The 23,177-nt window shown below is 39.2% G+C and overlaps 2 protein-coding genes across 9 annotated transcripts in view; both read left to right on the forward strand.

Moving 5' to 3' along the window:
• LOC124306462 (neutral ceramidase) overlaps positions 1-3,697 on the forward strand; it is a 40,590-nt gene extending 36,893 nt beyond the window's left edge. For all 7 annotated transcript variants that reach the window (XM_046767258.1, XM_046767225.1, XM_046767240.1 and 4 more), the window contains 5 exons: positions 54-149; positions 610-780; positions 2,530-2,645; positions 3,133-3,301; positions 3,407-3,697. In XM_046767258.1, coding sequence (XP_046623214.1) covers positions 54-149; positions 610-780; positions 2,530-2,645; positions 3,133-3,301; positions 3,407-3,454 — 600 coding nt within the window. In that variant the 3' untranslated portion in view covers positions 3,455-3,697. The remainder of the gene's footprint in view (positions 1-53; positions 150-609; positions 781-2,529; positions 2,646-3,132; positions 3,302-3,406) is intronic.
• A 6,826-nt stretch (positions 3,698-10,523) lies between these two features.
• Positions 10,524-23,177, forward strand: part of LOC124306497 (pyrokinin-1 receptor-like) — a 28,709-nt gene continuing 16,055 nt past the window's right edge. The window contains exons 1-2 of one of the 2 annotated variants that reach the window (XM_046767300.1): positions 10,524-10,734; positions 10,798-11,595. In XM_046767300.1, the coding sequence (XP_046623256.1) occupies positions 10,845-11,595 (751 nt within the window). In that variant the 5' untranslated portion in view covers positions 10,524-10,734; positions 10,798-10,844. Of the gene's footprint in view, positions 11,596-23,177 lie in introns of both variants that reach the window. The other variant, XM_046767289.1, reaches the window with a different exon arrangement.

A 23,177-nucleotide genomic window follows, 5' to 3' on the forward strand; every position in this document is an offset into this window, starting at 1 on the left:
TTCCGGCTCACTGTCACTTTTGTGCACTAAAACTTCTCACTTTCCTATTTTAGATCCAGAGATACGAAGGGGCCTCCACTATATACGGACCCCACACCCTGACGATTTATTTAAAACAGTACAAGGAACTGGTGACAGCACTTCTGGCCGTGAGTTCTTACACTACGATAGGGAATCAAGGGAAAGGGTGTTTGCTTTTTTCTTTGCTCTAAAAAACATGACGGTTCTATAACGCGTAGTTGATTGATCGTCTTATACCGTGAAAAGTTCGACGTTGGCAAAAGTCCACGTCGAAAGAAAATTGTTAGTCACGTCTGATTTATGCTCGACGGAAGTTGTCAAATTAGACTTCGTTCAAGTATGAATTTCTTATTTCGTACAATCGGCATATGGTTCTACTTGCAAAATATTTATTTAACGATTGAAAAAAAAGTTTTTCGTAGAGAAACAAGAATTCTTCAACTTCGCCACAAACAACCGACCTTCGGTAAAAACTTTTCACCCAGTGTGAAATCGCATTAGTAATTTCGCCCTTGTAAAAAAGAAACTCACCCTGGCACGGGCATTGCGCGTGCGGTCGGAAATTTGATCGGCGATGAAAACTTCCAGCGGAAGTCACTCGTTCCCGGACCGCAGCCCCCGGATCTCTACTCGAGTCATCTGATATCCTTGGTGACGCCGGTCCTCTTTGACACTCCTAAGTGGCGACACGAGTTCGGCGACTGTCTTGAGCATCCAGCAAAAGTCGCCGGAGCTGGAGACACGGTGACGGCAAGATTCGTGAGTATTCTTTACGAATCTATGATTCCCAATGATTTTTCCAGGGTATCTAGGATCCGGAGAAAAGCGAGACGAATATGAGCCTGACGGAACGACGAGACTTTTATCATCGTCACCTTGCACTGCCCGTATCGCGTTTCTGTAATAAATTTTCCGATGGTCGTTACAAGTTTTTATGGAACCTTGTGCGAATCGATAGACTGATCAGAGACCAAGAAGATGGCTGTCCTGACCTTCGTTTCGCTTTCGTCTCTACTGCAAAACGCGTCACCTCCTTTTACCTTAGGTGAAAATCGATGCTGGAAAAAGAGTTTTCCTCAGAGCAAACCTCGGAGTCGATAGCTGTACAAAACGCTTTTCGCTACCTAAAATTGAGTCGCGACAAAAACATTAGACCAGCGATTTTATCACCGTGTCGTGACTTGTGATCGAAATTCGATTTTTACTCAGATCGGTTAGAGGATTACCGGAGATTGATGGGACGCCTTCGAATCTTGGTTGACCGTCGCATTTACAAGGATGAGATTCAATGCGAGCTTGCGAATCCGCAGCAACTTATCACCCATGATACACGCCGAGATTTCTTCCATCACCCTGGAATCTCGGGACTATTTTTCTTTAGTGAACGTGAATAGGGTATATGCGTAATACGAATCGTGTATTCAGTGTGCAAAATTCCTTGCGGAAACCGTTGATGGAATTTTTTATGGCAGAAACTTTTCTTCCTCTGAGTATTACTTGTGGGGTAGAAAAAAAAAATATTATAATCCATTTTGTCAGGAGTGATGATAATTTTATTGGATAAATTACGTCGAAATGTTCAAAAGATTGCAAGCTTAATCGAGGATTATTGTTATCACCTGCATAGTCCTGAAAATTCAATTCGATAAATTACTTATCCTCAATTATTTTTTTAAAACATTCGTCTCAGTCGATTCGCAAATTGGAAGGCGAATGAAGTGTTTTGAAGTTTAAAAAAAAATATGATTGCGAAGCTTGAAAAAGAGTTAAACAAAAATAAAAAAAAAAAAAAAACACAAACGTTAACTCCATGATAAATTTGAAATTAACGAACTGTCGGTCTGCTTATTAGCCAAACATATATGTACGCGATTAATTTCAGAACTTTTGAGAGTGGTATTAAAAATTTACCACGACGCAGGCAGCAGCGTACAGAGAACGAACGTGTGATCATTAATAATTCACAACGATACAGCTTCTTTCGTTTGAATTCATGGTGTACCTAAATTCGTTATGTATACTTTGTATACATACATAATAAAACAAATGAAACCAAACGACTCTATTTCGCAAGTGTCACTGCAAGTTTTCACGAGTGAAAATTGCATAAGCTGCCCGTTGCACAACGGAAACTCGTATCAGCGATTCAATATTTCCAACGTCGGTGATCTATCGCCTTCTACGAACACCGGGAAAAGCACTCAGTTAGATTAACGCTCTTTGAACAGGTTATGCGAAATTTTATTCGCACGCTGAACCGCGTGTCGCGATAAAAAGCAATTATCGGATAAGCATAAATTCACCCGCATTCGCTCCTCGAATATTTGAAGAGGAGAATTAAAAAAAAAAGCTGCAAGGAGAAAATTTCAATAAATTGGAAAAAACTGGTTTTTTGGATTTCTTTTTCAAACGTCACACTTGCGGTCTATTTTGAGTCTCCTCTTTATTTTTTATACAAATATAATTCGTGCAATTATACAAAATACTGTTTCTTCACCCTTATTACAGGTTGCTGGTCACCCCAGAAATAATCCGATGGCTGGTGGCTCGTTTTTGTTTATCGAGAGGCTCGAAGACGACGAGAGTTGGAAAACGGTGGCTACAGACGCGAACTGGGAGACAAAGTGAGTTTCGAATTTCGGGAGACAAATTTTCTTTCGCCCGCTCGCAAGATGTGGGTAGGCAAAAAAATTTGCCAGAGTTGATCGTTTATATTATCGCGACTTTCCAGCTGATTTCATGAATACCGTATACTATAATACGAGCCAAATGAATTCACGCAGACTTTACAAGTGGTTTCATATAATATCTGTTTACGCCAATATAAAGTTTATAGACCGGTGAAAAAGTAGACTTTTTTTTACTCTCAACTTCTCAGCGTTGTGTCTTAAAAATCTGAGATATATCTCCCTGGGGGATAAATTTTAACTTTGATAGCTGGTATCGGGGGCAAAGAATAAAAACAAAAAGAAGTAAAAAAAAAAAAAAAAAACCGTTCGCATTCTACGACAAGTGTAACGCGATAAATCGTAACCGAAACTTTTGACGGCTATTTGTCTCCCTGTGTATACAATGCATGGGTATAATCTGCGTTATATGTCTGTTCGGTAGATTTATCTGGAAACGAACCTCGATATTTTTGGGATCCAGCGAAGTTACCATATCGTGGACGATACCCGACGACGTCGAGCCAGGCGAATACCGCATCAGGCATAACGGAAACTACAGATATATCCTTGGTGGTATTTATCCCTATAAAGGAGTCAGTGATCACTTTGAGGTAAGGATGTGTCACGCTAATGTTTTTACATTTGAAAATAATTGTTCGTCGAGTCAAGCTACGAATTCACGAATTGCCCGATTTTATATTCCGGATTCGTTTCAGGTGGTCGCCTTTGGATCGAGTCGACGCAAACGTTACTACTTTGCCTAGTTTTCCTAATTCTTGAGAATTAGAAAGGATGACAAAGATTGTTCGAAGATGCTTGCCAGTTATTTATACACGTGATTTACATGTATAATTGTATGTTATGTGAAAAAGTAATTATTGTCATAACGGTATCCCAGTCATCGTTACACATTATGTAATTAATTAGCCACTAAGGTTTTATTTTAATACTTATATCGTCGCATGAGAGATTCAAGAATAAATAGACGATAATTTTTTGAGAAATTATTTCAAGGTGGAATTCTCGGTAATCTGCATCTAATCTGACTTACTGTGCGCCGTTCAGTCATACTCCAAGTATTATTTTTATCGGTTACGTATTTTTAAGTGATGAAAATTTTATTCGGTATTCAATGAATATTGAAACAATCCTCCCACGGAGGGTAATTGGCCGAGAAATATACTCGTCGGAATAACGTCGAAACGAAGACATGCTTCGATGAATAATTCTGCAATAACTTTGTATACCTTATTATATACGCAGCCTCGCATCATTGCCAGTACTTTTCGGTTGGATTCAATGTTATTCTCGTATTTATCAAACAGGTAAATTTATGTGTTACATGTATATATATATACACACATTATAGATAATATGTATAGTATGAGAATAAACTTCCGGTCAGAAATTATAAATGACATACATGAGGAGAAGAACTTATCCGATTGCTCAGCCAAGAATCCAGTTGAATTTAACTGTCGCTTACATCAACTTGTTGCTGAAATTTAAGTGAGGTGATCATTTTTTAACTTGAATAAGCCGGTTACTGGTAAAAATTGTCGATCATTTCGGCAGACGATTTCACTGAATCGCGTCATTTATCACGAAGCATAAAAAAAAAATCTAGAGACTATCCGAGTTTCGGATAGGCGAGAAAATTGGCCGCCGACATTGACTTACGAGCCGAAAGTTAATTCAGGAAAAGCGATTATCTCGATATCGAGAGGGAACGGTAGCTTGTAAAGAATCGTGAAACCCGGAGGCGAAAAAGCTCAAAAGCGTGAAGCTCCAGGTAAATGTAAGGGTGAAGGAATTTTGCGATTCGTTGGAAATTTTGGATAAATGTTAACTTGTCACGACTTCGAAAACTGCATAAATTCTCAGCAACTAACGATAAAACGAAGTTGAAAATCCTGGGAACTCGCGTCGCCTGTTTACGACATTGAGTGAAGACATAATATGTTTGAGAAAATACCGCGACTAAGAGAATCTTCTTACCGGCGTTAAACGTCTTTCAGCTCCTCTAAAATCTCGTGATCCCCGCAAATTTCGCGAGTTTCCAACGTGGGGTTGCAGTTTTTTTTTTCCCGTTAAAAGCTGAAACGGAGAAAGAAGATGGGACGAGGAGTGGTTCACTCGAAGCAACTGACAGTGAAAAAGGGGGTTTATGACAGCCATCAAACTCGAGGATACAGTTTCTTTTTTGCATTTTCCCCACAGCAGGGATTTTCCGGGAAGGGAAAAAGCTGTTCAACTGCCCCCGTCGCCGGAATGTAAAGCTTCTCTGACTCTAGCCATGCAATGCATTTTTCCGTCTTTTTCTGGATGATGACACATTCTTTTGTAAAGTCACTTTTCGCCCCACGCTAGAACGATTCTTTCTTGTCCAAATTTTTTTCTTCCCAACAACATGACCATGGAATTTAAGACGAGAACTAAACTTCACTTATGAATCCCACGGTGTTTCATGGCGAATTTGAAATTATTTTCAATCACTTTTTATCCACCATTTTCACTTGAGGGATGAATTTTCTTTATGATTTTACGCCACGCGTATGTAAATCTCCTTTAATCACGCGCTATAATTTATGTTTAGCCATGTGTAAAAAGCTTGTTCGTCAATTATCGTTATAAATGTTCAGACCACTTTGGGAGCACCGAGAAATTCCCCAACAAATTTAGAAAAAATTTGCAAACAATCTACTGAAAACGAACCACACTTCAATTCGCACGCAAATTTGTTTTTATGCTCGCTTTTGTTCAGTGTTTTGTACAATTAGAATCAAATTCAATTTTATAACAATTTATTTTATTAACGTCGATCCGCTTCAATTAATTCCGTACCTCAAAGACGGAATAGAATATTTACAGAAATGAGAAGAAGAAGAAGAAGAAGAAGGAAAAAATAATAGTTATATAACCTTACGCTTAGTATACCTAATTTCTAACTAAAATCCATACAATTTCAGTTCCGGTTAAATTACGAAGTTTTCTTATCCCATGCAGTTTGAATTGCAACGATTTGAGCGACTAATGCCTCGGGCTGATTGCAACTCCGCATCTCCGTCTGAGCACACATCAACCATATTTTGCTGACCTAAATTTTATCCTCTTCTCTTCTCCTCCAGCGTTCTTCGCTCATTTTTCATCCTTATTATATAACAATCGGACAGTCGGTGCATCGGATCGAACAATTATCGGGTTATGAATGACTCAGTTCAACGTTCCACTTGACAATTAGAGTGCAAATTTCCGTGAAATTCACAGCAGCCTGATAAATTCGCGATTCGTTAAGCGATTCACACGAATTTCCGCACCTCGCCATCCTTTCACTGCGCTCCAAAAAAGCTCGGGATAAATTTCCGCTAATCTTCAGGGCCGTGACTTCGCCCGTTATCAAGGCTTCTGCATATTCATAGATCCGGATCTCGCGCTTTTTCTGACCGCCGCGGTCTGGCCTAACATAACTCTCCTACGCTTCAAGTTGACACCTTAGAGGCACCTACGTGAAAGCTCAGTCGTTACATTTAACGATTCGTCCTGCCTCGAATGCCAGGACGATAATCGTGTTTGTTATTCAGTCGCACCGGAGATGAGAGATTGACTGATTCAGCATCGGCAGCCTGTGGAAATAAAGTTATCGATCGACTTGAGTTTGGGTGGAAAAAAACTAACGATCGTTTCGTGCTAATTCAATTATTGACCCTTTGACTCTTGGCTTAGATGGTGTAAAGGCTTCGCTGTTATTATTTCACCAAATCGGCCGCGATCCCGTTTTCCCAACCACTTCGACGGCGTTTATCTGTTCCTGGAACAACACTCGTTCCATCGATATTGCCGAAATTGCCCACCGACTCGTTTATATTTCGCGAAAAAAAGCAAACTTGATGAAAAAAGATTTGAACAAGTAAACACGAATAAAGAAATGCGAGGGGAAATAGAACGGTAATAATTTTAAATGCTTTTGGCTCTTATAGAGAGGAGATGAACAGACGAGCTGTGAAAATTCAGGAAAGTAACATTAATTCTTATTGTTAATTGTTAAGATGAGTTTGGAATTTTCTTCAAGAAATATTCAGACGATTCGAACAAACTGTGGCTCGTATTTGATTCTTTTACCGACGCAGTTTCTTACGAAGCGTTAATTCAACAGTGGACAGGTCATAATCAGTTGAATCGCAAAACCGTTCGACGTCTAGACTTTTGTGTACCTTTGGGGACGATTTTGATTGTACGTAATGTGACATGTGGGAACGATAAAGTTGGCAAGCGAGGGTCAAGAGACGATTACTTTACACGTGGCGTTAAATTTCTCGAAAATAAATTTTGCACAGTCTGATGAGAGGGTGCAGTATTGTATGCATTATCTGGAAGACAAGCGTTCTCAACGTGATATACCCTCCGCTATACGTTTTCATCGTGTGAGTAGAAAAATTATAATTTGTTTGAACAAAGGCTTTACATCATCCAAAGACAGCTTTTTTCGCGGGCTGATACGTTTTGTCATACATACAGCCTTGAGCGTCGATTAACCTTCGAAGTTAATTAAAAATGTGGTAGAGTAAGGGTTAATTCTTGTACGAACCTGACGTTTGCGACGACGAGAAAAGGGAGAAGTTGACTTTGTATTTGTATCTCACAATCAGTTACCAACAGCCTCTCGATCTGAATGAAATACTCGTTTGTGTCTGGAGGCAGTAAATTCAAGTTAAACTTTTGGCAAAAAGAGAAGTTAAGCTGCGTCAAGTGTCTTTTACAATTCGCCTGAATCCTCTCCCGCCTTTCGAATATGTCGATCTATACGTACGTACTTGCAAATAAGATACAATACAACGATTCTTTATTTCCTTACATGGAAACGGCCAATTGTCTGGGTAAAATTTCTGCGTTCGCACAATCAGCCAAAGTGCGAAATTTTATTATCACCCTCGTTGTATTTCCTCTCGTGAATTTATCCATCATCAAAGGGGGGGGGGGGGGGGGAGGGGGCTGCTGGGTGTGCTTTTCTAATGTTACGATGAAACTGCATTAATCCAATGCCGTATGAGCCGTGGCGACACAACTGGGACAAGCTGGGAAAACAAACCTTCAAGATGAAACACGTCTTTCCTTTACGTTAGACGTTTGTTGCAAAGGGTCAAGGCGCTCGTCATTCCTTAAGCACATAAAACCGAAGGTTGCAGTATGTTCACCGCCCCTAATAACCTCGATCCAGTGCCAATATTATACCCATAGAAAATGACGACGGGACTTTTCAGTAGAGGAACGGCGAACGGTTGCGACTTGTTGAAAAATTGACGCAATCGAAGACTGTTGAAATCGATTGAATTAATCACGAGAAACGTTCTCGTCTCAACTGATAGATATTTTAATATCGTTTGACGTGATCCTTAAATAAATTTTGCGAGAAGAATTCTCCGCAGTGGAATTGAAGCCGAGCTATGAAAGCACGAGTCCCATTGTCGAAGGAATAATTCAAACCTACGAACCGTACCAAGTCTGGCTTTTGTGATTTTAATTCAAGCCGTGATTTAGCAAGCCCTCCCAGCTGCCGAAAAGCTCGCCTACCGTACATCAGAATGTTTAACTAATCGTTATAATGGGACGTGTGGAACCGCGAAGCTCGAGAGCGCTTTTAGGGAATACCAACCGCAAGAATTCAATTCCCGAGAAATTGCCAAAGTTGAGAAAGCAGCGGCAGATCCTCTCGGTTCCGTGGCTGTGGTGCGAAATCGTTTAGTACAACGCACCCTTGTCACGGAGCTTTTCGTAACCCAGACCTAGACCCTTTTCCCTCCCCGAAGACTTTCAGAAACTACCGTCGTCAGAGAAAAATAAGGAAAAGTGTCGACTGGATATTACGTGAGTAATTAAACCGTGCCTCTCCAAAATAATCGAGTTTTCCCGAAATTCCATTTTTCCCTCGCTCGATCATTTCTGTTCATCGTTGCAGAAACTCCACATGGCACGTATAACTATAACGCAGTTTTTTCCTATTATTCTTCTTTTACGCTCGATCATTTCCCCACAAAATTTGACGGATATTGATCGATTCAAGATACCTGTCACATGGTCACTCCACGATAAGCTATACGATGCAGTCTTACAACTGGCGTGTATAAATATATGTATTCTGACATTGGTGGTGGAACGGATCGTCGTCATATTGTCATCATTCCTCATTTGTACAAAGTGCGTATTCGTAAGATAGAATTTTTCTTTAAAGTTGTTTTTCGAGCACGGAATAATACCCACATTTTTTTTCACACAGAAATTAAAAGAAACTGACGCATGCGAGTGTTTGATGATTACTTTACGCAACCGACTAATTTTTTTTCATTTAGTAGCACCACTTGCGCTATATTATGTATAATAATACGACCGTGAACACATCTGCTGTCAATGTACGATGAAAATATAACGATCTATTTACACAGATGCACCTCGAGTTAGGAATTCATGAGAATATCACCGGCGCTTCCGACGCAGATTCCAGCATGCGGTAACAGGTTTATTCGGATTTTCAGCCTCTGGGTAAAATGGGTAAGGTGGTTATATACGTACGATTCGCGTCGCGGTTCGTTTCAAACGATGCAGATATTTGCATTCATGCCGCTATCCGCCGCGTCTGAAATGATCTGCGTAATTTATTTGCGAATTCAAACTCGGCATGCAAGGCAAACATCGTCTGGAAACATCCAGGAACTCATTTTCGTGCATCGATGAACTATGTTAAGATTATTATTTCAAAATTTAACAGAGAGCTTGCGAAGGCTGCCGATTACAAACTGCAAGGTTATTAAAAAGTTTCGAGCATATTCAAATGCTGTAATACATGTTTGGCAAGTTTTTCAACGTAGCTTAACACTTGTTTCGGTTCAATATATGGGCAGGATTTGCAAATCCCGCGGGACTCCATCTCTTTTTCCTATCACAGGAATTATGTAAATCGGACGTGACGGCCTCTGGAGTCTCGTGCATTGTAATTTTCTTTTCTTCTTCAACGCAAGAATATATATGCCACTGTATCAAGTGGGCGAGAATTTTCATATCCGCTGGAAAACAATTTCCTTAAAGATACACTTTTTGGTTCATCGGTTTCTGTATCGACGACAATCTCTGAATAAAAAATTGGCTCAAATCTTGACGTGAGGAATTATTAAGTGGCTGTTATCGAGTTTAACATTAAATTTCTGAAAAGTCAAGTTCCGATCTACAATATACGTTTTATTGAATAATTCAATCGGATCTTTTCAACTCAATATTGGATCCTCTTAAGCAGCTAACTTTTCTCTCGTTATAAACTTTCTGAATCGGTTTTTCAACGGAGTACGTTTTATCCAACCAAATGAAAAGAATACGGGTGAGAAAAACTCCCTTCTGAATTTCGATTATCCGTAATTGAGTTCCGAGCAGTGACAGACTCTGGTTTATAATTGAGAAGACCGTGAAAAATCGACCAGGTTAAAAAATGTGTACACATTTTTTGCGTTGTATAAAATCATTTCAATTTCTCCTTCCATCGATCTCCGAATGTTGTCTACAAAAATATCTCACTTGCACGTATAAAATCGTATTCCTTAATTTTTTTTGCGCGATTATTACGAGGCCGACGATCAGTAGAGAAAAGAGACCGGCATGGCAGGAGAGATGAAGTTCCAAAGGGGATGCAAATCAGAGTTATCGCGAATCGGGAAATAACAATAGAATTCCGCATCGACTCGAGATCAGCCTGCGAAACCTGCGTCGCTGTTGGTGATTCGCGTGACCGCGCACAACCGACGATTCCCTTCCCACCACGCGAACTTCGACGCCTCCGCCGCGACGCTTTTCCCGCCGTCGCAGTTGTCCCATTGAAGCGGTGACTCGCGGAGCGAAATACAGAGAACCGGCGGCAACTCGGTGGCCGGTTTGAATCGCGAATGACAAATAAAGCAAAGGAATTCAAATTTTACCGAGCGGTGATAATATCCCAGTGAATTCAAACAATCCTCAACAATACCCGTAAACAAACACAAACCATGGTGAAAAGTGGCGATTATCAGTGAGTTAAAGATGGCCTGGAACAACTCCGGGGCTAATTTAACGGGGCTTTTTTCGCCCCTAGATAACCATTCCGCGTGGTCGAAAGACGGAGGGGACGAGGCTTACCAGATGCTGGGTCCGCGTCGAGACGCGCTCTACGTTGTGGTGCCGATAACGGTGATGTACGCGTCGATATTCCTCACGGGTATAATCGGGAACGTGAGCACGTGCATCGTGATCGCGCGTAACAAGTCCATGCACACGGCCACCAACTACTACCTCTTCAGCTTGGCGGTCTCCGACTTGCTCCTCCTGGTCTCCGGACTTCCGCCGGAAATCTACCTCGTCTGGTCCAAGTACCCCTACGTATTCGGCGAGGGTTTCTGCGTTCTGAGAGGACTCGCAGCCGAGACGTCGACGAACGCTACCGTGCTCACGATAACGGCCTTCACCGTCGAACGTTACGTGGCGATCTGCCACCCCTTCCTCTCCCACACCATGTCGAAACTCTCCCGTGCGATAAGGTTGATCCTGGTTATCTGGTTGGTCGCCCTTTGCTTCGCCGTCCCGCAGGCCCTCCAGTTCGGCATCGTCGTCCACCCCGACAAAGCGTCGGACATCGTTATGTGCACGTACAAGACGGTGATCCTCGAGCACTCCTTCGAGCTTTCGACCTTCCTCTTCTTCCTCGTTCCCATGACCCTCATCACCGTTCTCTATGCTCTGATCGGACTAAAGCTCAGGAAGTCGAACATGATGAAGAGAGTTTCGGGCAGCGGTCCTAATGGCCGGAAGGGCGCCGTCGTAACACTGAGGAAGGACAGCAGGAACTGTCGACACAGCACCGGAAGGTCGTCTCATCGTGTTCTGAAAATGCTCGGTGAGGATTCGGCCTGAATCTCGATTCGCCGATTGTTTATAAACGGCTTTGACATTTTGCGAGATGTCAAGGAGCAGGGAACTTTTTTCGTGATGCGTCATTTTCGATACCGCGGTTCGGTATCTGTTCGACTTTTTCTTTTTTTGTTTCTCGTTTTACTTCTTTTTTTTGTTTTTTTTTGTTTCAAACTATGGCAATTATCGCGCACAATAACTGAGAATAACGTTATAAAGTAAACATATTTTTCATTCATAATTTATTCTCAATTTACGATTTCAAGTCGTTATTGATTCTTCATTAATTGAAAATCGGTTCGTACATGATACTTAATACAATCATGCTCAACGCTTGTAATAAGGAACGAAGCGAAATTAGATGCAGAACTTACAGTTAAAATATGTTATCTTGGTCAATATTAGCATTTCTCACTGTTAGATTTAATTACAAGTTCTTTCAGAGTCATAATCAAAAATCACAACTGATTCACCAGGAATTATGGTTCAATTAGAAATATTAATAAACTCACTAACACGGATGTGGTAAATTTCGTCATTCTTTCGCACTTACATTTCGACCGTAGCTTCAACGATGAATTTAAATCCACGTATTTATATTGATTGTAAAATCGAATAATAGCCACGCAATGCGTTGTGAATAACTTACAAGTGCGAAAAATGTATGCAAACGAATAACCTACAAGTGCAACATTTTAGCGTGATTTCTAAGGAGAACCTGATGAAACCACCGGAATTTAACGTTCGTAAAAAGAGAAAAACTTACTAGTTTAAAAGGGCGAAGGGTATGAACAAGGCTTCGCTGTAAAATATAAAACAAACTTTACGTCTCTCGAATTTTCCGTCTCGCAAAAATGCCTGTTGTATTACGATTATTGGGGATCACTGTACGAACCGTGATCCGATCAATTTTTCTGTAGTCAAAATCGCCCGGAATTCATATCATCGACGTAACACCACGTTTCGTGCCATACGTAACAAGGGTGGAATTTTCGCAGACTTGGGGGACAAGTATTCGGTAATTCTCTTCTCGTGGCTTGTATGCGAGTCTGTATTTTTCTATTAGGCGCATACCTCTTGCCGATACCCTTGACGAGTTCTTCTCACAGAGTTAGACTTCACTCTCTGATTTATTTTATACTTTTAGGAAGAGAAGCCGGAATAATTTTTTCTCGCTTGGTTCGAGTCAGACGAACTCCGATGCGAAATTACGCTACGTTAAATCACACTAATTTTAATATTTGGACTCGTTTCTTCCACCTTGCTGGCTCACAATTTTCCCCCTTTTCCGTGGGATATCGTATAACGTTCGGAAGTATATTTATGTTAATAATGCTTGTGTAGCCTGAGTATCGTACTAAAAATCCGTAATTTTGAAGCCAGGTCTTCCAATATTCATTTTTATCAAATCATCGTTAATATTATTGGAAAATATTTCCCTTCAGAGCCTATGTAACGTTGACGAAATTTCCTCCGGCAATTCGAAAAGCTTCGTAAATGTAGCCGATGTGCCAGGAACAAAGAAAGAAAATACAAATCTTGGCTTCTTATATTATCTTACGTAAAATACATAAAAGCTCGCGACGTAATATATCATGAAACTACGAACAGATGGCGGAATAATCTAGGGAATAACGTACGAAGAATAGTCAGGAATATTAATATACAACCCGTTAACGATACTCAGACAAACCGAATCGATGCGCTTGAAATCCGCAGCTGGTAGAAACGCTTGCAATTAGAAAGGTTTTTAGTATAATAGTTCCCTGAATCGAGAAAATTATGGAAAAAAAAATAACGAGACGTAATCTCTAAATGAGCAATCAACGAGAAGCAAAATGTAATGGAAAAAAGAAGGTAGTGAAGTGAGAAGAGATTCAAACACTAGGTTGAATCATTTTTCTTTTTATTTCATTAATTTTAGCTTTGGGTTTAGATTTATCAATCATCCTTAGAGCGTCGATTAATTTGGCATTAATTTTCTCGCTGTATGTAAGCATGTAGCGAAATGTAATGCAAAGTTTGTTTTCCCTCGCGGCGTAAAGCTCGGTGATGCTCGTACATACATTTGCAAGTCGAATTTTCAAGCGGCTCTCGCATATTGAACGTACATTACACATACATATATATATGTATATATATGTGTATATGTATACCTGGAAGCCACTAGACTCCAAAGGTGTTTTTCGGTCTATGCTAATACTCGCGGGTAATTTATTTAGATCACGAAACGATGATGTATCGTTTCAAAATGAATGCTCAGCTGTGTTTGCCCACCGTCTTATTATATCGGCGCATTAATCTTGGACAGTTGCTTGATCGTCCACCCGTGTAACACAGGGTATGATTTTTAAGAAGGAAAAAACAAAAAAAACAAGAAACACTCGTACTGGCAAGAATTATTACAAAATACTTCTCGTCTTCGTTTCCGTCAGAGTTGACTTGATCAATTACTTCTCCATGCAAATTCTTTTCCGTTTTCTTTCTTCAATCGTGATAATTCACTCTATTACTACTTTTTTCGAAGAGCACGAATAATCTGTTATTTTGCAAATTTTTTTTATCATTCGCACAGCGTCTGATGAAATATTTTTCCAATAGATGGTTGTTTTTCTTTCTTCTTTACCAAATAATCAGTCGAGACAAGGTTGCAGGTTTTTTATATCGGGCACATGCTTGTTTTTTAAATTTATTTTCAATAATCTCTGCAAAAGTCTGGACAGTATGCGATCGCGATATAATCGATTTTGGAAAAAGACACGCCAAGATGGAATGAATTAGAGACTGAAATGGAAGGAGAATTCCCATTGAGAATTAGATTAGTCCCTCGGTGTATCTTTCATCCTGTAATTACAAGTTCGTATACATACAGGTATGTACAGGAAGAAGGTGTCATTAGCCTCGCTGTATTATTTCACAGCCGTATAATATCGCAGCTAGGCTCGAGCGAATCAACTTCCCGAGTGTATAGAAGCTAAAACGATCAACAATAAATGCATTTCAAACTTCGCCTTCAATAAGTCGGTAATCGACGAAGTAAATTTCAAAAAGAAAAGAACGAGAACTGAAGTGATAATCATCGAATTATGTCACAAGGATGTATAATCCTTTAAGTTTTAACTGCTTATCGTGACAGCGAATAGTGATAATGCAATATTACGTGCTGATGGAAATGAAAAAGAGGAGAGAAAAACAAAAAAAGGAAAAAATCGATGATGCAAATCTCAATTACGCGGTGACGCGGATCATCGGCAGATAAAATTGATGTACATGAACGTGTGAAACACGAATAAAAAGAGGACAAAAATTGAATTCCATATTCGCAGCTGGTTATTAAAAAATTTTTTAAATACTCGGTTCCAAAATTAAATAATCGCTGAACGGTTATTGAACAAATTTTATAAATTTTAGTGTAACAAAGTATAATATCCGACATACATCGACGTCTCGATTCTTTAGCAGAACTCGTACAGGTTTTCAGTCGTTTCTCTCCGTAATTTTTTACGGTACGGGATTTCCATTATTATTCGATGTCTTTTTACTCGATTAATTTACTTTTTAATACTTTTTTCTTTTTTTCTCCCTGCAACGCGAGGCTCTCAGTCTGCTTGGCGTTGCCGACTTCCATCGGCGACCGGTTTGTGCCTTCGTTTCTCAGTCAGGTTGGATGTACGGGAAACGTGCGTTGTAAACGAGAGATTACAGCGATATAGGTGGCGCAATCAATTCACGCAGACAGACGTTGCACACTCGCGTGCGTGCGAATAATGTATATTTTATCTACATTTATTAGGTTCAACCTGCATCTGGTCGTTTCACGTATAACGATATCTAGCGACTTTTATCTCTGCGTATCTATTCCGTCCGTTGAGTAACGAACGCGATCAGGTGAAAATAACGGCGTTGTTATGCGAGCAGAAAAGAGAAGCAGAAAAAAGACTTGTCGATCATCGTGATTTCATCATGGCCGAAACGATAAATTGTATATTGATTGGGTATCCTTCGTTCTTCAATTTTATCGCGAGAAGAGGTTTTCTTAAACGAGTTTTTCGACTTATGTATTAAATTCCATTAATTTAAGGATGACAGATAAATTTGATACATACGTACATAATAAGTAATATAGGATCTGTCGAGAATATGAAATATATATTTGAAATATCGTTTTACAAAGAGAAGAGACAAAAACTTTGACCGTGAAAATTTTCTTTTTCTTTATTTTCTTCTTTTTATCTTTTATTCGCCTTAAATCGAACATATCCGTTATGCTTGAACGATTGGTTTTAAATATTTACGTTGAAAAAATCGTTTTCCGAAAACCTCTTCTGGTGAGTTTGTATGTACGTCAAAAATTAAACACATTGTTACATTGGTTTACATTAGATTACTTAGAAAAATCTTCATCCTTATTGTCAGTTGTAAAAATCGTTTCAATCATGTAAGCGAACATAAGACACATCTAATCTTTTCCGTACGATGCAAATATTTGTTCAGGAAAATTTAATGTTTCATTATTTTACGAACAATTCTGTATCGACACAATTATAGACGGTGATTCAGATATTTTGGAGAATCTATCATACGTGGAAAAAGAGTCGATGGTAATAATTGTAATAATAATTCTGACGCTTGCTGATTTAAGACTTAGACCGGATTGGGCTGTATTTAAATATTCGCGAAAAAGAATAAGAGTCGAAAATAATAATAAAAAAAAAAAAAAAAAAACTTACAAACGGGCTGAAAAAACGGCTAAAGACGCCAGAAAGGCGTTTATTCGAGGAATCTTTGTTGTCTCGGGTCAAGATAGCTTGTAAAAATGCACTATTTTGCAATCCATGCCGTAAGAGGTGGCAATTTTTGCGCAGACTTGTCGTTGAGATTAGTACCGTTAATCGTTAGTTACTTATTCGTATTATGAGGGTAATTCTCATGGGTGTAAAACGGCTCAAGGCTCGTTACACAATGACGATAATATTTGACCCTCGTTATTGTATCGAGTCGATAATGTTTTGCCAAACTTTATCACGTCGGTTGTTAATAATCGACACGTTTCTTCTATTCAATCGTAAATTGGAGAATTACGCGTCCATTGGAATATTGTATCTCTGGAATGTTGACACGGCGATGAATATTGTCGCAATTTCAGATCCTCGCGGAATTTGCCAAAGCATAATGTAATACCCGGGAGAAGATTCTTCGCCAAGTTGGCAGCTCTCGAAATCGGCCAAATTACACCCGTTAATGTACATTGCGCTGTACTTTTCAACTCGAAGTTTACGGTGAGCCAATTTTGCCCGCTTACGACGACGGCATGACGTTTGTATCTCCGTACCAAATAGCATTAGGGACAATTTTGGAACCTCGTTGTGCTCTTCAGTCGAAGTTAATTATTCCCGCTCAGAGTTTCCAGGAAGTCTTATCCGGAAACGGAGTTTTCAAATTTTGTTTAACTTTTCAGGCACCCAAAATGAAATCTCGTTTCTTCGATGTGCGATTTTTTTTGCAGAATATCATCGATTCCGCATCTCTGATGCTTTTGTAATTATAGAAAATTTGCTGTTTTACTAACTCCGAGAATAGATCAGCTCTGCTTTCGAAGAAAAGTTTTTTTTTTTTTTTCTCAATGATAATTGTAGCCGAAAATTTTCGTTGAAAGATAATATTCTAAATTTGCCAAGTTCCGTGAGAGGCAAATGAAGTAACGAAAAGGAGCAAAGACAAAGCATTACGAATGTAAAGTTGAAAAAAATTGTGCCTAATTCGCAAACTCACGGTCCATTTGTCAAACACACGAAGTTTGCACTTGTCCCGACAGTCGGGGTGGGGTTGAAGTTCCGAAATTGAAAAGTTTCAAAAGACCCAAATTCTTACTTATTTGGTGACGAAACTTGAAGTGAAAAATTCAAACTTTTACGAAACAACAAAGTTTCGAATGGTCGGAAAACCGACGGGTCAAGATCTGAGACACAGGGTTTCGATAAAGAAAAATTCCGAAAGATAAAGTATCGGCAGAGTAAAATCCCGAAAGTTAAAATACACTCGCACCACGTGGCTTATTCAACGAGTGGGTGTAAAAAATCAGAAAACCCAAAAATCAAAATGACCAGGATTCCGAACGTAAAAATATCGCAGATCTGAAACAAAGAAAGATCAAAGTGGTGAAATTTCATCAAGCTAGAAATTCACAGAAATGAAAATTTTCGATCGTTCGGAATTTCAGTGTTTCAGATTTTGTAAATTTCCTCATTTTCGAATTTTCGAAACTTTGAGCGTCGTGTTTCGAACCACACGCTACGTTGATGTTTCGTCAAAGTTGCGATTTGTTCACTTTTAAGTTTCGCCAGCAAAAAATTTGAGCTTAGCGCTTCCGAAAATTTTTAAGTTTGAAATCCCGAGAACCTGGGGATAAACTACTATCCGCCCGATCGAATCTTGACGCGTCCTTCTTGTTCGCGTCGAGAGTAAACGGGATCCGAAAGGCTTTAGTATTCCTTGCCTCCGGCAATCGAGCCCTGGGTACATCTGTCACGGTCTATTTCAGTGAATTAGCGATAAGTACCTTCCATCATTGCGCTGCCGGCCACAACTTCCCCGAAAGCCCTCAAGCCCAAATCCTTGTTTTGTCTAAAGTTGAACCGTCGCTTCGAGATTTCCGAGTATCCTGGTTTCTCTTAATCGCCAATATGCGCAGGTGAAGTGAAATTGGATCCCGCCAACGGAGCGAATCAACTATCCTTAATCATTTCCGAGAAACGTCAATATATGAAAAGTCAACCGTCAGCCAATTACGGATTTTGTTACATTATACCTGAAAACCCTCCAGGTGCTTCGGTTGAATTATTTATCCACACAACGAGAGACTCGGTGAACTTTATAAAGCTCAAGTACGTTGCCAGGAAGCGCGCTATCCGAAAACACGAATGAGTACTTAGTTGGACGCCCTGAGCACGTGCAGCTTCACAGGCTTGTCATTTCGGGTAATTACTAACAATAAGTAGAGCTTAAAGGTACATTACGCGTAGATAACGACCAGATTGGCCCACAACCAATTTTCGTTCCACGTATGGATCATTCTTCAAAGAGCATTTTAATCCGTTCAACGACATACATTTTCATCCAATTACCGTCATTTCTTTTCGTATTCTGAATCAACATTCATTTCCAGATTTGTTCAATTTTTTTCTCCGAATAACCTACTAGCTATTTATATTATAACGTATAACGTATTGTACAAATGTACTGAAATCTAATGGGTATAGTTATTTCTCGCTTTGATGTTCTTCGTCCGCAGTGGCGAGAAGGAAAGAAAAAAAAACACAACAGCGTGATGCCTTTTTCGTATAATGGTCGCAGAGGATTTTCTTTTATCATTCTTTTTACCTCGCCTCTTATTACAGTACAATTACGTTTTTTTGTAACATTTGCTTCTCTTCGAATTACAGACACTTTTTCGAGTCCAAATTTATCGACAATTATACATGGTTGTTCTCGAAGATTTAGTATTCGAATTTTTTCACACGAGTAAGTAAAGTTTCCGAGGAATATTTGATTTCGAAAACCTTCGTTAGATTTCTGGAAGGATTACTGTCAAATTATTCAACATTATTTTATGATCAACCTAGATAAACGTGATGCGGTGAAAATATAATCGTTTCCACCAATGTATCAAAATTGCTACAGCAGGAAAATGTCATACTCGTACATCAAGATGATTGAAAATTTTATCCTCTTTTTATTTAATCTTCACCCCGTTCCCTGCATGATAAAAGTATCGTGAAAATCTGACGGAAAACCTGTCTCGAAAAAATAAGTATTATATAATATGCGCACGCATGTAATCAAAATTAAACCCACGCGGGACAAGAGAAAATATTATTACCTGGGGGAGTGGTTTTACAGTAAAACGAAAGAGGCGCGGGGTGGTGATATCTTTCATTTATAGAGACGTACTTACGTAGCAAATTGAATTATCGTATAATAAGGTCTGCCGAGAAAAAAACCTCTTTCATAATCAACCGCAACAGACAGCCGCGTGGTTTTCTTTTTTTTCTCCAATTTTTCCCCTCCTCATTGAAGCGCTACTTTTTTTTTTGTTTTTGCACATGTCCATTTCAGCGTTCGAAATTAGTTTGCGGTTTTGCAAATTATTGTTCTAACGCTTCGAATGTGACGAGTAATCAAAGTTTTAGCCAAAATTGTAGATTGTAAACTCTGACAGGGGATTAAACCGGAAATTAGATGTGAAATTACGTGACGATGGCATCCAATTTTTGCGAGTGAATGAATCTCTGTAATTCTTCGTCATGGATTATTTATTATACAGATTTATCACAAAGCGAGGGAAACTTGTTTTTGAACCGCTATGTAATAGTTGCTTTTTTTGCCAATGGAAAAAAAAACGCTGTATCGGAATAAGCGTCGAGTCTTATTTCGCAACTTGTAACACTCTTTGAGACTCTTTAAAAAGCTCTTACACGTTGCTTCGTCGAAACGTCGTTGCGTGTATTGCCCCGACTGCGACGTTTCAAGTAGATTTAGGCTTTACAAGCTTTCAGCAAACTCGTACATCTCTTGCTCTCAGCTTTCTTGGTACCATTCAACAAGTTCAAACGAAACATATTTCGGCAGCTGGCTCAGCTTTCGCTTTTTATTACACTTCTTTCCTACCTTCAACGTATATCTGTCGATTTGACTTTAACCGCAAGTACATCCAACTGCAGCTTTTTGAGGTCGATAAATGCGACGTTGATTATTTTCACTTTCCGTTTCCAGCCGAATATTCTCCAATTTTAACACCTACTTATCGTTGGAAATGGTAAACTGAACCGGAATATAAAATTCCGATTGTTAATCGTTATCATTTTTCAAGTAAGGTAGATTTTCAGTCGCGGCCGCGGATTTTGATTACATGAGTAAATTAGTAGAAACAAATTTTTCAAAGAATCAGGAAATGCTAATTATCGTGGGAAATGGGGGATTAAACTGAAATATGCAGTTTAATTATTCGATTGTTATTTTTTTAGCTTCACGATTTTTTCGTCATTCGACTAATCTTCTCGATATTTCATTCTTCCGAGAGTTTTTCATTCAACATTTAATGAGGTATAAAAATTTGCGGCACAATCGTGACCGGGAAAGGCCCGCGGTACAAGTCGGCTTTTCCCTTGAATGTGTATCAAGGTCAACACCTCTAATCGCGTGCGTTGCCTGAGGTCCGAACATTACCTGGAGCTGAATAATCGCTGCATGTATTTTACCCATGCAGCAGTTTTTACACAGGTGCTGCAGTTTCTTTCCTTCCATTATGCGATTAAATTCTTGTTCGTAGCTCTGGAGGTGAGCGGAAATTCGGAATCATTCGTTTTTTAAAGCTACAAATTTTTGCAAATTTAACTATTTGGTATTTGCTGCCTTATCGACATTTTATCGATGCGAAGGCTATCCAGATGCATCGTTATAACGAAATTGAGTACATTATAAGTCATAAACAAACCTCACGGGGATTCCCGATTTACTTGAATCCTAGTTAATTGTCTGCTAATTTTTATTTTCAAGAAACAAAAAAAAAAATAAAATCGACGTTGATTCATAAACCCGCGGATTTATACCGCAGTGGTTATAATAAACAACGCTCATGCGCTTGAAAAATGCCTGCGGCTAAAGTTTTAATGATATGTATGACTAGCATATGTGGTAGATAATGTCGGCCAGGCGAAACATGGGTCTAGACACAGGACTGGTAATGGAGAGCAGGATATTTAAAAAAAAAGAAGTAAACAAATTAGCATTCGGAAAAATTGTCATTACGAATATTCATCTTGGTATTATTCTTTAGTAAGTATGTTCGATTTGTTCTGTTTACAATCATAATTAGCAGAAAGGATGATTAATAAAAATAGTAGAAAAGGAAAAGGACAAAATAATGAATTATTCTTTCACGGAAACACTTGCGTATCACGAAACGATTTTAGATGATACACGAGCAAGTGAACATAACATGAAGCGTCGAATATATCGTACAATTACGATTGCAAAATGAGTATAACGATGCAGGCGTTAACCGTTTTTTTTTTTTAACGCCGAAGCAAGCGTGACCAGTTTTTGCTGCAGGCTGAGTAAAACAATCGTCGTAAATAAATTTGTTTTTCATTATATATCGACGAACATGAGGTCAAAAGCTATTATAATTGTACAGTGCGAAGCCATTATAAACCGGCCGTATGAGATGGTTGGAATTTGTTTACGTTATCTACGAGCAGACACCCGATGATCTGTTATTTATTTACTTCGGTTGTATTTTTAATTTCATTCTTTTCACACTCGTTCGAATCGCTTGTATACGCGTAATAGTTCGATTTAGCGAAAGGATAAGATAACTCGTTCTCAGCGTGCTGATCGATTCTAAAAAGAAAAAGGGAGATACAAGATCGAAGCCTCGACGTGTCGCGCCTGCAGTTTATTGTACAGCTGAACATATATAAAATCACCCGATATGATCGCTTTAATTACGTGGCTGCTCATGCGCCATTAACCACACGAATCTCGCGCGTGTTCACAAAATTTATACAAATATATCGGTACGCGTGCTGCGTATTACTGAAAAATTGAAAGAAGCCAGCTCATCTGCATGCCAAAAATTTAATAGCAGGGTACAAAAAATTTTCAACATATCTTTTTTTGACATCAGGTACTATATGCACTGCGTACATCATACCTATGTATACATAATACAGCGACGCGAAGCCGTGGGTGAGATATACATATATACATACACACATATGTTTAGATATTGAAATAAATCATGTAAATTGAATTGTAATTGCTCGTTTGTCAAGCTTGTTCCGTATATTGCCTACAGTAACTTCCTTGAACGGACGCGTATATCTTAAAAATCACCGTCAAAGCGTGCAAGTAATTTTTTTTCTTACTTTTTATCCAGGAAGATCAAAAGGGTCGTGACTCCTCCTCATTAACAACGTTGCCAGTGAGTTTGTCGTTTATGAATAAAATTACAAACACGCGACAAACTTTCGGCGTTATAACGATTGCGCACTCAACTGAGCAGAGTGAACAACGTTTTGAGCGAACAAAATAATAACGATGATGATAATTTTAGAAAATTAAAGTGCCGAAGGAACAGAGAATATAAAATATGACGTCCCTTGCATATTTGGATGTGCTCAACAGCTGCTGCACGGTTTACAGCCTGCCTTTGAGTTCGAAATTTTCGTTAATTATCCGAGGCACGTCTTTGTTTTGCAACGTACACTTGCTAATGGTTCGCGTAATGAAAATTCAGCTCAAGGAAAGATAGAGGATTATACGGGTCTGCGCACCAGCTCGCAAGTAAATAAATTCGAGTGTGTAATATATGTATAGAATAACATTTTTCCGCGGAATTTGCAAGTCTGAACGAGCGATGGTTCGAATTCGATACACGCTAAAAATTCGGCACCGCATCGTACCTGCAACGTATGATATTCGAGGCAAATCATTGTCAAATCGTCAAAATCACATACCTATAATACGCATACCAATTAGTTGTTTGATTTTTAATAATGATTCAGG

This window comes from Neodiprion virginianus, chromosome 1 (genome assembly GCF_021901495.1).
Source record: "Neodiprion virginianus isolate iyNeoVirg1 chromosome 1, iyNeoVirg1.1, whole genome shotgun sequence".
NCBI classification, from domain to species: Eukaryota; Metazoa; Arthropoda; class Insecta; order Hymenoptera; family Diprionidae; genus Neodiprion; species Neodiprion virginianus.